Source organism: Gallinula chloropus (assembly GCF_964237585.1).
Source record: "Gallinula chloropus genome assembly, chromosome: 8".
Taxonomy (NCBI): Eukaryota; Metazoa; Chordata; class Aves; order Gruiformes; family Rallidae; genus Gallinula; species Gallinula chloropus.
Window position 1 is genome coordinate 664,089 of NC_140093.1, and position 14,395 is coordinate 678,483.

A 14,395-nucleotide genomic window follows, 5' to 3' on the forward strand; every position below is an offset into this window, starting at 1 on the left:
TCTGGGGAGGCAGGGTGGGCTCCAGCCCCTGCGCAGTGCACCCCCGGGGAGGGCTGCCCTGGAGCTGGAGGTGTCCCCTCACCATGGAGGTTCTCCCACTGAAGTTTGTGCAGTAGCAGCTGTTCTGAACAGGGGCTGTTGGTTGTTTTTCATGGCTATCATTAGCTAACCATGAGTCTTATGATTGAAGGTGAACTGGCACAACAATAAATTATAGCAGATACTCATTAAAACATGCTTTCAAAGACCTTTTTCACTTCTTTCCTAAAATAAAGCAGAGTCATTCAGTTTTTATTACTTCTCTTTAATACTGGTGACTAATTTGGAGCTTTGCCTTGATGTCCACAGACCTGTGTTTATTTAGCTTGGGTGAGACTGTTCGTGATGCAAAATTAGTCACATCAGTAAGTGTTTCTGTGCTGCTGAGCACTGGATGTGTAGTGATCTCTGTTAAGTCAAGGAAAGCATCCCCTAAACTTGGTTTGCTTTGCTGTAAACAGAAGAACCATTTTGCCCTTGTGTTAGTGTGCAGCAATTCCCCGACACCTCTGTCGGTGCAGAGCACAGGGAGGTGAAATCCCCATTCTTTGGCATTTTGATTCTTATGTAAATAATGAAATTATTTTAGAATTATATTTTCTGATCGGTTGTGTAAGTTCTTATTAGCCTGGAAGGATATGACTGTAAATTAAAGGTAAGACCAGCATGTATTAAAACATAGAAGATGCTCGATTTTGGCTTTCAGACGCTGAGAAACAGAGAGCTTTGCACTGCAACGCAGTCAGCTTTTTCCCCTCTCTTGCAGCAGATGCAGGGGTGGTTTTCCAGCACTGTGGGTGCCTTGTGATTCATGGTGACAGTATCAGGAGTCAGGCAGTCACATCCTGGCACTATGCTGGGGATGCTTCACTGCTCTGGGTGTCCCTGGCGAGGCGGAGCTGTGATCATAGAGACTGGGGCGATTCCGGAGGTGTGGGTGTCCCTAAGCTGCCTGGTGGTGCAGGGGCTGGCCCAGTGCTGCTGTGGATCTGGCAGGAGTGCTGCTCCCCTTCAGTCCTGTGCCATTCTCTGCTCCTTGGAGAGAAGCACAGGGCTGTCACTGCATGGCCACAGCTCCCCGTTACGGAGCTCCAGCTGGCTGTCGAAAGCGGAACTGTGGCTAACGTGCTCCTTACTGTCTCTGCCTGTGTCCCTCTTTCTCTGCCCTCAAGTCAGATGCATGAGGAAGCAATGGGCATGATTGCAGCTTGCAAAGGGCCTCGCCAGGATTGCACCCCTGTTCACAGCAGGCACGTCGTGGTGAGGTGCTGAGCTGAAGGCTGCTGAGGACGCCCCGGGCCTCCCAGGGTGCAAGGCTGCCACGGCTGCGTCCAGACTCCCAGTTCATGATTATCCACGTCACAAAACAGTCATCGTGTGAACAGGCAAGGGCTTTGAAGTCTTGGGTTTGGTGATGGTGCAAGTGCAGGAGGGGGTGTCCAGACTGGGGCAGGTTAGCAAAGCCAGCGGGGGAGCTGGTTGCCTGGAGTGAATGCTGTTAGCAATAATTGAACTCTAACGGTAGTGCTGTCCCTGTACATGCCCTTAATTGATCAGGAACCCACCAGAGTGGTCTCTCAAGGCTCATTTTACCCACTGCTGGGCTCCATTTCTGGGGAGGGACAGAGCTGTCCCTTGCAACCAGGGCCACGTGGCAGCTGCTTTAGGAGGGGAAGTGAAAAGCGATACAGCCGATGGTACAAAGCGGGAAACTTTCTAGAGGTAACGTGTGGCTTAATTCAGCACCTCAGCAGCCATTAGCTGCCAGGGCTCCTTCCCCTTGCTGTGCAGTGGGTGTTGAGGCACCTGACCCCCGAGAAGCGAGGCTGGGGGTCTGCAGCATCTCTCAGGAGGAAGGGCTCCACAGGGTCGCTTTTGCTGCCTGAACCAGCGGCAGCAGCTGGACTCGGTGTTGCTGAGTCACGGGCACTGCTTCTTGCTGTAGCAGTCGTCATGGAGGATGCTGCTAATCGTGGGTTCAGGCACTTCGTGTACGTGCAGGTACGGTTAGAGATCCCCTGTCAATACAGGGGTGTCTTCCAGGGGTGTGTAGCTGTCCTCTTAGCCAGTTCCAGTACCTCCCAGTTCTGTGTCTTGCCTGTGGGACTCGAGGTTGGCTGTGTGGCCGTGCTGTCAAGGAGAGCACCCAGGAACGGCTGGCTGGCTGCCTGGGCGCTGCGTTGCTGATGCCTGGCTCAGAGTCAGCAGCACCCCAGCCTGCTCGAAGTGACGGGAGGTACAAAGTCACACACATGCTGAGGCAGGAGAGGGCAGGAAACGTTCTACAGGTGAAGTGTACCTTTGTGCTGACAGGGGACAGTGTGGGGTGAAGGATTCGGAGCGGCTGACCAGCTGGGCTGGCTGTGCTCACACCCCGTCCTGCCCCGGAGCAGACACTGGGCTCTTGGTGTGATGCCATCCAGTAGGTCATCCTGCTCCTCTCCTGCGTCACCTGGCCCACAGGCGCTTGCAGTTAATCAAACAGAATGCCTGTGATGTGCAAGAGGCTGATTAATAAATAGCTCTGTGCTGTTTGGAAGGGGGCACGGTGGGTCAGTTACAGCCTCTGACCCGTCGTCGTGTAGAAATTTGGTGTTTAATGTTCATTAGTGTGAGCACAGGAGACTGACTCTAATTAAAGAGCTTTGGGCTATTTCAGTTTGGTTTGTTTTCTTCTAAAAAAATTACTTCTTGGGGTTTTAAATCACTAGATTACTGTTATTTTTAAAGATAAACAACTTCTTTTCAGAGTTGCGTGGGAAATGTCACTTCTTTTACAGCTGAAATTCCCCCATGTCAGGATGATGCAGGACTTCCTAGTTCTGAAATACATCACGTAAATGTTATCCTAAGGAGTTACATAGTATGGGCCTGTTTGCACTACCAGAGTCGGCATCTGCAGCCTCAGTGGTGTGGAGGGATGTGCGAGTGCTTTGTAATCCATAAATCAGTGGCAAAGTGGATTAAATGCAGAGTAGCCCTTCCTGCCATTTTGCTTCTCTGGCTTACAAGAGGAAAGAGCGGAATAATAGCTAGTGTACACATCTCCTAGGCTGGAGACAGCCCCTGACCTTTGCCTGCTGTCGTTTATGAACACACATCCATCTCCTGCTGCCAGATGATGTGAGTTCTGCCCGTCGCTGGAGTGCCCGGTTTGGTGAAGGAGGTTGATAGATACCACGGCTTGTAAAGAAAGGAGATAAAGCCCAACTGGCACATTTCTTGACTGTGAAGTGTTGGGGTTTTTAACAGTGGTCAGTGACTTCAGAACTGCCTGCTCTTTAAAGGCTTGTGGAATTTGCAGTATAACTTTCTGACTTGAAAATAGCATTACTGTAATTAATCTAAAGTAAGAAAGGACTGGGCTGTGGGGTTTGGGTGTCAGTGCTGTTACACTGTGCTTGGGAATGGCTTCAGGGTTTGGCTGGGGAGGTACATCCTGGAGAGCTGGTGTCAAGGACATGCCTGGTTTCCACACGCTGCAGTAACTGGTGCAGTGGGGGCTCTCTGGCGTGTGGCCTCTTTTAAAGATGGTTTATTCATCTTTCATGAACTGAGTACACTGTGATGTGATGCACTCAGGTGTGATGCCACAGGTAGGTGTTCCTGCTGAAATGGTTTCAGCAGCTGTGAAACAGGCCCCATATCCAGACAGCTCTGATGAGGATCTGCTCAAGGAGCCCACTGGAGTCAGTGGGAGGTTGTGCTGCTTCCCGAGCACCCTGAGTTAAACCAGTCCAGAAATACCCCATAAAACACTGCTGGCAGTGCTGCTGGAGCTGTGCAGGGCACACAGCGTGCCTGGGCCACAGCAGGGCTGTCGGCAGGTGTTGTACTAGCCCTGTCTGGGGCTCACTTAGCAGCTCAGTGCCAATACCTGCTTGTAGCTTTACCAAGCTCTCTATGTCCCAAGCTGACTGGGGGCTCTGCAGTGCCTCCCAGCTGGCACAGCATCGTTTTCTCATTGGAACTGCTGTGCTGCTGCCCCCACGCTCTCCTTTTCCCCCCTGATATATGTAGAACTGCAGAACTGGGGGGGCTGTTTGCTTTGACATGCTGTTGCATTGCTGTAGCAGGTACAGTTCCTGCAGAGCCAGAGTACCAGCCCAGTTTGGTCTGTTTGGTGGTAGTTCACTAAAGAGTGTTTTTCTTTAACCAGTCCTTCCCAGTTATGTGGCCAAGTCGTTAATTAGCTCATTGTTTCTGCTCAGTTTTGTGACAGTGCTGTAATTATATCCCTCAATTGTGTTGTGAAGTAATTGCTGTAACTCTTCCAAGTTGTATGTTGAGATAGGTTATTGGTAAACTTTGGGTTTGGCAGAGGTGTTTGGGAAATACTCCTCAGCAGGCAGTAGTTGCTGTGCTTCTTCCTTTAAAAGACAGCCATTTGGCAATTTCCAGCTTTGAGCCTGTAGCACCAATGTAAACAGAATATTGATTTTATTCCATTTCCTATCTCATTAGAGTAATTGTCATGAGGACGGATTCATGTTGTGTAATTATCTGTTCTTGCTGACAGTTCCCATGTCGCTGAGACTGGCGTTTTCAGCTTCCACTGCCTCTGAGCCTGAAGATGGTTCTTTGCTGCCACGTTGTTCTTTAGGGTTGAGCTTTGTGCCTGGCCAGCCTTACGTGTGTGTCTGAGAGACGTGAGTGACCTGAGATAAACAGGAACGTCCAGCAAACCCAGTTTGTTACAGGAAGAGTCAAGGCAGTGGCTCGTCGGGAACCATTCCCAGTGCAGTGAGACACCTGCTCAGACACCTGATCTTGTAATGGGAAAAGGAGGGAGAACGTATCATTAACCTGGCTGTCCAGCACTGCTCTATAGCCGTAATGGGGAGTGATAGAACTGACCGAGATCAGAACTCACACCCCTGGCACAGGCCCTTTCATGCTGCTTTCACTTTCTTGGGCACTTCCAGCTCCCTGTCCCGTGGGTTTGTAGCTGTTTCTTAATCGTTCTGGTTGAGCCAGCTCAGCAGGCAGCTAACTGACCCCTCTTGTGACTCTTGAGGAGTGACTTCCCAGTGTTATTTCTCTCTTTTCTGAGGATGGCTCTTTGATTTGCTGTCAGTGCTTTCAGGCTCCTTGTATCCCCAGCGCTGGGTGAAGGCAGGGTTACTCTGTCCAAACAAGGGTTGCGACGGGCCCAAGACAAGGAGCAAGTACTGTCAGATTTCACAAGGTGAACCTCAAAAAGCAGCTGTGGAGGACAAACAGCCTCTGGTACCGACTGCCCTACTGGGTGGAGTCTGGGAGCTGTCAGCCCCCAGAGAAATTTTAATGAAACTAAAAAAACCCCTGACCCTAACAATCAACTCAGCCTCCTCCCTGTCCCCTCACCGTGGTCCCTCTCTCTGGAGTTGCTGCAGCCTCTCCTCTCTTATCAGAGACAGCTCAGAGAGAGACATCAATGTACCTGCAGGCAGTGATACCCATCAGCGTTTGAGGCTTATTGGGGACTCCTTATTGACTGGGATTATCACAGGAGAATTTCAGAGTGAGAGGAAAATAGTTTCTGCAGATAAAAGAAGCCAGAATTCTGTGACAACATCTGCCTTTATTTAGCAGAGACCTTGAAGATACACCTCTGGTCTGAAGTCAGCCTTTATTTGTGCTAGGAGGCTGGTTTTGAAGCTGGCATTTCTAGCTGTGTTCCCAGGTAGGGAACAAATTCTGACAAAACAGTTTTTCTTCAAGTAACTTCTCGCACTAAATATATATCCAGCACTTCTGCACCTTCAGGAGATTTCCCTTTGAGGCATCGCAGCCCCTCACAGTAACACTTCTCATAGCTGGCAGCCTGAGGAACGAGGGGTGAAATTCAGCGTGGCTTGATGCAGTTACAGGCGTGTCACTGACCTCCACAGGAGCGGGGTTTCGCTGCGAGGGGGTGGCTGCTCTGACTGCACACAGAGAGCTTACTGCAGAGCTGGGAGTAAAACCCAGGGCTGCGAGTTTTAACAGGAAGATCACTCCTTTCATTGCAGATGAGTACAAAAGAGAGTTTTCAGCTGGTTTCGTTCTGTACGCTGCCTTCATGCTGTCTTTCTTGCCTCGTTAGGGGTGGCTGCTCTTGTAATGAGAGCGAAATGAAAGACCTTGTTTTGAAAATGTGGCCTTTAACTTGCTGTGGCTTTAGCATGTAAAATATTATCAATTGCTGCTCTAACTCTTCTTGGCGTTTGGAAAAATCAATGCGTGGTATGGATTGTATACTGAACAGATGAACAGGAGAAAGATCCCTGCTTAGAGCTGTTGCAGAGCTTTGTTGCAGAGCTCTAACTGCCTGCATCACCTTCTCCCGAGGGTCTCACAAGGAATAGATGTTCACAGCAAAATAGCACTCGAAAGCCGTTGTCTTGTGCTGAGCAAGAGCAATGGTGGGAGGAGGTGGATGCATCTGGTACCTGTATGTGCTGAGTTGCAGCACCCCTTGGCTGGAGAGCGGGTGATGGAGTGTTTCAGGCTTCCCAAAGCTCCGGTGCGAAGGGCAGTCCTGCTTGAGGCAGGGGGGGACACCTGTAGCCCGTCCCACGGGGTGCCCAGCTGCACCCACTGACAACACGTGGCCACGAGGTCCCTGGTGTTGTGAGGTCCCAGCATCTTGTCGTGAGCTTCCCAGTCTCTTGGTGCTGCCCCATCACGGCTGGGTAGCGTGCTGCAGGAGGGAGAGCTGACCTTGTTTGCCGTATTAAAGAGCGTGTTTTCAGTTCCCAAGTCCCTGTGGTATCACTGCTGCCACGGGACGATGACTCTGAGTTTGAGGCAGCTGAAGCAAGCGAACACACCGAGCTGTTGGCTTGGGCTTGCAAGTAGTTCTGCAGTTTTTTTTCCCCTGCTAGCAGGGATTAAAAACGTGGGCACGATTAGAAGGGAAACCATGGTGTGTGTTATAATCTTATTAGCTGTATTAGGTGTGCTTTGTTTCTCCTGCCCTTTGCTGCTCTGATCACCTAGTCCCTGGAAGAAGGCTCCTCGTAGGGTTTTCATCGGTTGGTTTGCACCCGCATTGGCCAGCACCACTTCCCAGGATGTGGGGAATATACAGATTAGGGAGCCTTATCCTTGGAAAGGCAAGGATGGGAGCAGCCTCCCCCGACATGCCGGCGGGGGGGATGCTGGGAGAGGGGTGCCCATCGGCGGTGTTGGCTGCGGGCTGGGGCGGGTGCTGCCACAGGGCTCTCTACACCTGGCTGCTCTTTGGAGGTCTCCAGGCTCGGGCAGGAGTTGGACTGTGTTTGGAGTTAGATTTGTGCGTGGCACCGGCCTGCTGTGCCCAAGCCGGGCGCCTGAAGCTCTGCTTGCCTCGGCACCCTGGCTCCAGGGACCCCGCGGGGCTCTTTGAGCCAGTGCCGCTGGGCGGGACGCGGGTGTTCAGCTGCAGCCCGGGAGCGCCGGGCAGCCCCTGTCTGCCGGCGGGGCGGCGTTCCCCGAGCCCGGCCCGGCTGGCGGGGCCGCGACGCGCCCCTGCCGTGGGGACCGGGCCTGCGGGCGCTCGCGGCGCTGCCGGGGCCCGGCCGGGCCTGCGGGGAGGCGGCGGCTCGGGCCCGTCCCTCGGAGGGGCGAGACCCAGAGGCAGCCGGGGGGTGACGCCGGCCGTGCGGCCGCCGGTCCCCGGGCGGCAACGACCGCCCCGCAGCGCGGCGGCCCGGCGGGCCCGGCCTTCCGCGCCCGTGCGGGGAGCCGGTGCCGCGGCGCGGAGCGGGGAGGAGGCGGGGCGGGGCGGGGCGGGGCGGGGCGGGGGGGGGGGAGCCTCCGGCGGGGCGGGGCGGCGGCGGCGCGCAGGCGGGAGGGCGGGCGGGTCAGCGGACGGTACCATTCGGGAGAGCGGGCGCCGCCGCCATGGCCCGCCCCCCTCGCTGCATGTCGGGTAGCGCCCGGGGCCCGCACGCTCGTCCTCCGGCGGCCCGGGCGAGCCCCGTCGGGCGGGCGCGCTCGGCTCGGCGCTCGGGGCAGCGCCGCCAGCGCCTGACAGGCGCGACCTTTCATAAGACGGCCCCCGCCATTGGCTTGCTGCCCGGAGTGTCGCTGCAACGCTACCCGCCATTGGCTCGCTCCCCATCATGCCTGGCTCCGCACGGGGAAGCGGCCCCTCCGCTCGCAGCCCGGCCGGCGGCTGGCGTGAGTGCCCGGCGCGGGGCGGCGGCGGCGGCGGCTCCTCCGCGGGGCTGCCCGGAGCTCGGCCCGCTGAATTGTAACGTGTCTCTTCTCTCTACAGGTTGGTACTAAGAAGTGCCTTTCCTGACGTCTCTGCCGCTCGGGACCGCTGCTAGAGCAGCCGCTGCTTTTTGCCTTGCTTGCTGCCAGCTAGACCGCGACGACAGCGCATCGCCGCCACCTCTAGCCAGACGCCCGCGCCCAGGGGACGGCGCTCGGGCCTTGCCGCAGCCTGCTTTACTGTCCAAATAAAAGTTTGCCGGGCAGGTCAGAGACCTTCTGCCTGAGAATCGGAGAGGAAAAGCAAAAAAAAAAAAAAACAAACCCAAAAAAGAGAGAGAAACAACAAAAAAAACCCCCAACCAACCAAACAGTAATCTAGTCCCAAGCGTTGCTCTAAACTGCTGCATCTCTCTATGCCAAACTAATCGATCCCGATTGCACCACCCAGCCCCGCTGCGAGCGCGGCTGCCTGCCTGGAGAGCACCTGTCAGACAAGCGTGGGAGAGCAGTCTGAACCCCCGGCCCATGCTTGCACGGCGGGCTCCGGCCGGCACTCAGGATGGGTAACTGAGCGCACCCGGCGAGTCCCAGCCCGCGCCGCAACGCTCACCTGGCTGGTAACGCTGGCCTTTCTCTCCGTACGAAACCTCTGTCGATTCACAGCTGTCACGCCGTGAACTGCTGGTGGCACGTCTTCTCCTCGAGATCACGGCCACCCCGTTTTAACCTGCTTTTAAAACAGGGAGAGGGGGAGACAGACAGGACGAAACACAAAGTGTTCTGGAGGTGGCACTTCCATCGCTCCCAGTTTCTCAGTTCGGCTCCTTGCTTGTCCGTTTTATTGGAGGTTTTAACTGCCTGTAAAGTCTAAAGATGGCTGTGAGTGTCACACCGATTCGGGACACAAAATGGCTAACGCTGGAAGTGTGCAGGGAGTTCCAAAGGGGGACTTGCTCACGGCCAGACACGGAATGTAAATTTGCACACCCATCGAAAAGCTGCCAAGTTGAGAACGGACGCGTAATCGCCTGCTTTGACTCATTAAAAGTGAGTAAACGTTATGCATTATATTCTCAAGGATATACAGTTAATCAAAGAAGGGGCTGTAGCCAGAGAAGCTCTGCAGCCTGAGAGGGAGCGACTGCTGGCTGCCAGCCGTGGGGTGTTTTGCTGCTTTTCTTTTATTGATGCTTGTTGATTTGTTTTGCTGTTTTCCCCAGGGGGAAGGAATAGGGGGAACGAAGGGAAAATATGCCTGGCAGGGCTCAAATCCTCCAGTAGGGATACAGAGGCTGGTTCTCTGCCTCCAAATTATTCTCTGCCTGTAGCTGGAATAAAGGGCACTTCACGTAGAAACAGCAAAGTCACTGTAAGGATTCTTTGTTTTTAATAGCACAAACCACGTAAGCAATATGAGGATTTGTTTCCATCTCGTAACTCCCAGCGGGTCGCTGGTGTCTCTGGACAGCTGATGGTGAATCCTAGAAGAGTGTTTTCCTCCCCAGGTTATTTGGGTGTCTCTGAGCACCCTGCTAGTGTTTCTGCATTTGGGACTGCTGAGGTTGTCTCGTCTCTGGCACAGATGCTCTTGCTGAAGGGAAGGACAGTGCTTAGCAGAAGGCAGGCTACCTCTAGACGCGCAAGCAGGGCTGTAGCAGAGAGGGTGCAGCTTCGCTGTGGTTTGTAGGAGGCGTACTCAGTTTAGGCGCTGTAACTGGTTTCCTGTAGCTGTACTTTCAGTAATGGGTGTTAAACGTGGGGATCCCAGCGCCCTCTTTTCTCACCCCACAAACAGCATAGAATTGATCCAGTGCAGCCCTAAAAGCTGGAGGGTTGGGAAACAGGAACATGCCTGTCAGGTTTTGTACGGTGTAGTTTTTTCTCCCCGGTACCGAACCCTGGGAAGCAGAGCAGAACCCCAGAGCATGGAGGGGGCTGGTGGCAGAGATGGGTGCTGAGTGGCTTGTTTTATATACCTGCAATGTTCCCCAGTTTAACAATCGGGGTAGAGGGTGAACTTTGAGATGCTCTGAGGCCTGAAACACCCAGCCCCACCACCCCAGCCACGTCTTAACTTACGGACATTGAAATGGTCTTGGGGTTTTTTTAATTTATTTTAGACCTGTGGTACTTATATTGCATGTGGGGAAAATAATTAAAAGTGCAGAAAGAGAACGTTGCTGTGGGTTAAAAAGTGTTGGGAGAGGTGCCAGCAGCCCCGAGGCATCACTCTGGCCTGAGGAGCAGCTCAGCGCCTCCGGCCATGGGGCTGCCACGGCCACCTCCTGCCGCTTCCTCTTCGCGGTGAGGTGTGGTGGTGAGGCCTGGCGTGGTGAGGCGTGGTGGTGAGGCCTGGCGTGGTGAGACCTGGTGGGGTGAGGCCTGGTGTGGTGAGGCGTGGTGGTGAGGTGTGGCGGTGAGGCTTGCCGTGGCCTGGCGTGGCCAGGGCCGCCCCCGCAGCGTGTCGGCAGTGGCGGTTGTGCGGCCTGGCGCAGCGGGGACAGCCTTGCTGCTGCACCCATTGCGGCATGGCTGCAGGAACCCAGGCCTGGCCTTGGAGACCGATATCTCCTCGTCAGAGAGGCTGGATAGGGCAGCTGTGTCCACTGGGAACTAGTACCCATGGTGTCCTGGTTTGGTGTCCCACTGCATGGCTGGCTGGTCGCAGGGCGCCGTGCAGTCGTGGAAGCCTTGCCCGCTGGCCTGGTGCTTCCTGGCCGCAGAGTTCGGAGTGAGATGCTGGAGCTGGTTGAACCTGAATCTCCTTCGCTGGGGGAGGCGTCACCCGCTTTCACTGCGAGTCGGGGCCCTCCTCTCAGATCTGTGGAAAGCCGCGCTCGCTGGGAGGGCCGCAGAGTGCCGGAGCTGGGCGAGGAGCTGGCAGTGTGGGCTCGTGTCTGGATGTGAGACAAGCCGGGCACTGGCCGGGCTTCCCCGGCAGCGCAGCTGGCCCTGCCCTGCTGACAGCAGGGCTCTTCCCTGCTGTGGTGAAGGACATGGCTGAAGGAGACGGCTGTCAGCTTCGCCAGGAGCCGCAGGGACGGCCGGTGATAGCTGTAGGTAATGTTGCAGCTTCAGCACGCTCTGGGGGAGTCTTCCCTTGCCCAGGTAAAGTCAGCTCAGCAGCTGGGGGTAGGCTGGGAAGGTGTCTGCCGTTTAACGCTGCCCTGCCTACCGGGAAGGTCCTCTTGTGCTGGTGTGGAAAGGCGTGCTCATGGCTGGGGTGCTGCTCCACATGCCGCAGGGGTGCCAGGCCAGCAGGGCCCTGGCTGCAGCCAGCTGCCCACCAGAGCTTGCTGTGTTCTCAGCTCGCTAAAGACCTGCTGTGATACATGAAAATACCATCGGTAGCCAGAAAATGGGGTATGACCTCCTGGAATTCCCCATCCCACCCGCAGCAGAGGAGAGCAGTCCCTGGGTTAGGGGTTTTGCAGACATCCATCAGTTTTCGCGTGTGCTCGGCCAAACAGGCACTAGTCACTCTGTCACCTTGCCTGCAGGGACACAAACTGCGGGTGTCACCAAAAACACCTGAGGGAAGCCCACACCAGCCTTCTCTAGGCCCTGTAAGGTGGGTCAGGAGTTTGCCAAAGGGAAAAGAAGTATTTTTGAAAGGAAATGTGAATGTTTTAGTTATTCAGTGCGGATGCAGTGTCCTTGCTCTTAACTGAAACAGCAGAATGCCTGAAAATTGACCTTGATATCAAAATGCCTGATGTCTTGTAAGCATATCTAGTACTAGTGTTAGCTGAACTGCTGTCTCCTGGACCTTAGACTGACTTTTAGTCGCTGAATTTTCCTTTCCAGGCTCCGAGTGCATCCTTTGCTCGTGGTGCTCCCAAGAACTGGTGTCGGTGTCTTAAAAACATGCTTTATGTTGGCTGGCATCAGGCAGGTATTGTAGTGCTGCAGAGCCGCATCCCTGTGACCTCAGCTTGCTCGGGAGCTGGAGATGGCCCGTGTGCTCTGCTATATTTAGAACATAAACAGGCAAAGCAAACAGCTTCTGAGGGGACCCCGTGAAATGGCAGCACCCTTCAGCTCTGCCCAGCAGGCTTTGGCCTGCGTCCCAGGTGTCCTCCGCGGATGCTGCGCAGGGCCGGAGCGGGCAGCCAGCCTCCCGCGACGCGGCTCAGCTGCTCTGCTCCAGGGGCAGAAACCGATCCCAGATGGGGAACTTTCAGCTTGGGCAATACACCGTGGTTTTGGTGTTTGGCTCTTTCCCTCCCCATGTGTAGGCATAGGGGAAGAAGAGGGGCACCTGCTCCTGGGTCTCCCCTTGTGTGGTGCTGCTGCCCGCAGGTACTGGTGTCGGCAGGGCAGGCCTGTGGTCCAGCAGCACTGCAGCGCCCGGCTGGCCACATCGCTGGCGGGGGGCTGCATCCCACCTGCACCCCTCAGGCCGCTCTCCACAGTTGTCACCCTGAGCTGGAAGCATCAGGGAGGCAAAGGAAGGCGCATACATCCCTGTGACCTCAGCAAGTCAGCGCAGGAAGAGGTCAGGGCCATGTCAATCAGAGCGTGCCTTTATTATCCCTCTGTTGAATCCCCTGCTTCCTAATTAGTCCTAATGAAGCCTGCGAGGCTGTCCTTAGGGTAGTGCGTTAATCAAGATGAATGTGTGTGGGATAATCTAGCCCTTATATATTAGGAGGGTAATTTTAAGACAAGAATGATTATGTAGCATATTCAAATGGTGTGTTTGAGTGGCTGAGTCAGCTCCAGCTCTGGCTCTGCGTTGTTTAAATGCCGTAGGACTTTTTTCCTAAATTTGGATGCCTAAAAGCCTGTTAAACTGTCTACAGCAAAAATAAGCTCTTGGGTTCCTAAATCAGGAAAAGGATTTTCAACAGAAATTAGATTTTTAGCATAATTCTGAAACATTTTTCTCCATCTTTCACTTGGAAAAATACGCCTAAGCAGGCTTCGTTTTTGAAATTACATTAACTCCATCAGATGTTCCGATAGATGAGTCATCTGACGTTTCCTGAAAGCTGAGATGAAGATGTCTTAACAATGGGGAGATGGATGTCAAATGCAAATCTTGCGGGAGGCTGCAGATGAGGATGCCCTGCCACCGGCCGCAGTGCACACCCCCCGGGCTGCCAGGCTGCCGTTCCTGGCCGGGCATTCCTGCAAGTGGAAAGCTGAGGGGGAAGCAGGTGGGGAAGGGGGGATGCGGGCACGGAGTGTCTGCTCTGCAGAGCTGCCTGGTCGTGGTCGGTGCTGCTGGCAGGCAGTGCTTCCCCCCTGCAGTCAGCGGCCTTTCTGCGGGGTGCAGGCTCTGCTGGTCCCAAATAGATGGGTTCCAGCTGACCTGAACTTGCCATGGTTTCAGTGGGCTTGGGCAATGGGGCAGGATTTGGGCTGAGTCAGGGTTCGTCCCTTTGGAGCTCATGTTCACTACCAGCACTGCACCTTTCCAGGGAAGTTTTGCTCTCCTGAGTTGTGCTCCCGCTCAGGCAGCTGCTTCGTGCTCGAGTTGGGTGTCCCAGGGAAATGTAAAAGCCTTTTGCTTCTCTTCCTTCAACAGCTGACTAGTCTTGGACTTTCCCATTTCTCCACTTGCTTGATATTCCAAGGGGAAGCTGGGGCTGGAAGTTCAAGGCTTTTACTGACAATGGCTGAGCTGGAAGCCTCCAGCCCAAGGTCCATCAGTACACAGTGTGTTAGTAGGTTGTTTTCTGATGAAGAAGTACTTATCTTTTTAAAAAGAAAAGTGCTGAACTCTGTAGTAGTGACATGCCAGGTTTGACTGAGAAACCTTAAAACCACACAATTGTGGTGTTACTGCTGCAGATGAACTCGGCGAGTGGCCGGTTTCTGCCTCCTCAGAGGTAGAATTGTTAATTGTTCCAACCTCTCTCCTCATCACTGCTTCTGAAAAGAGTAACTTCTGGCTTGTCATTCCCCATGGCGCTGTGCTTCCCGACGGGTGCAGCACAGGCACCTTCTGGATGTATTTTAATACCAAGGGAAGAGCACCATGGTGAGTGCGTTTCACTAACGCTGTGGGAATGGCAGATCTTTGGCACTCACTCCTTTAATTAAGGCAGAAGACAAAACCCAGAAGCATGGCTTTAGAACATGCTAGCAGGTGACTCTTGAGTAATTTAAACTTTGGGGTGTACAGCATCATGTGGTGTGAGGCCATATCCAAGTTGGGGGTGTGGAGGTGAGGCTCAGCTCG

General features: G+C 54.4%; 1 protein-coding gene across 7 annotated transcripts in view; it reads left to right on the forward strand.

Moving 5' to 3' along the window:
- Nucleotides 1–14,395, forward strand: part of MBNL1 (muscleblind like splicing regulator 1) — an 83,404-nt gene that overhangs the window by 17,244 nt on the left and 51,765 nt on the right. For 6 of the 7 annotated variants that reach the window (XM_084267396.1, XM_084267398.1, XM_084267394.1 and 3 more), the window contains exon 2: nt 8,264–9,252. In XM_084267396.1, the coding sequence (XP_084123522.1) occupies nt 9,079–9,252 (174 nt within the window). In that variant the 5' untranslated portion in view covers nt 8,264–9,078. Of the gene's footprint in view, nt 1–7,927; nt 8,167–8,263; nt 9,253–14,395 lie in introns of those variants that run through there. The other variant, XM_084267395.1, reaches the window with a different exon arrangement.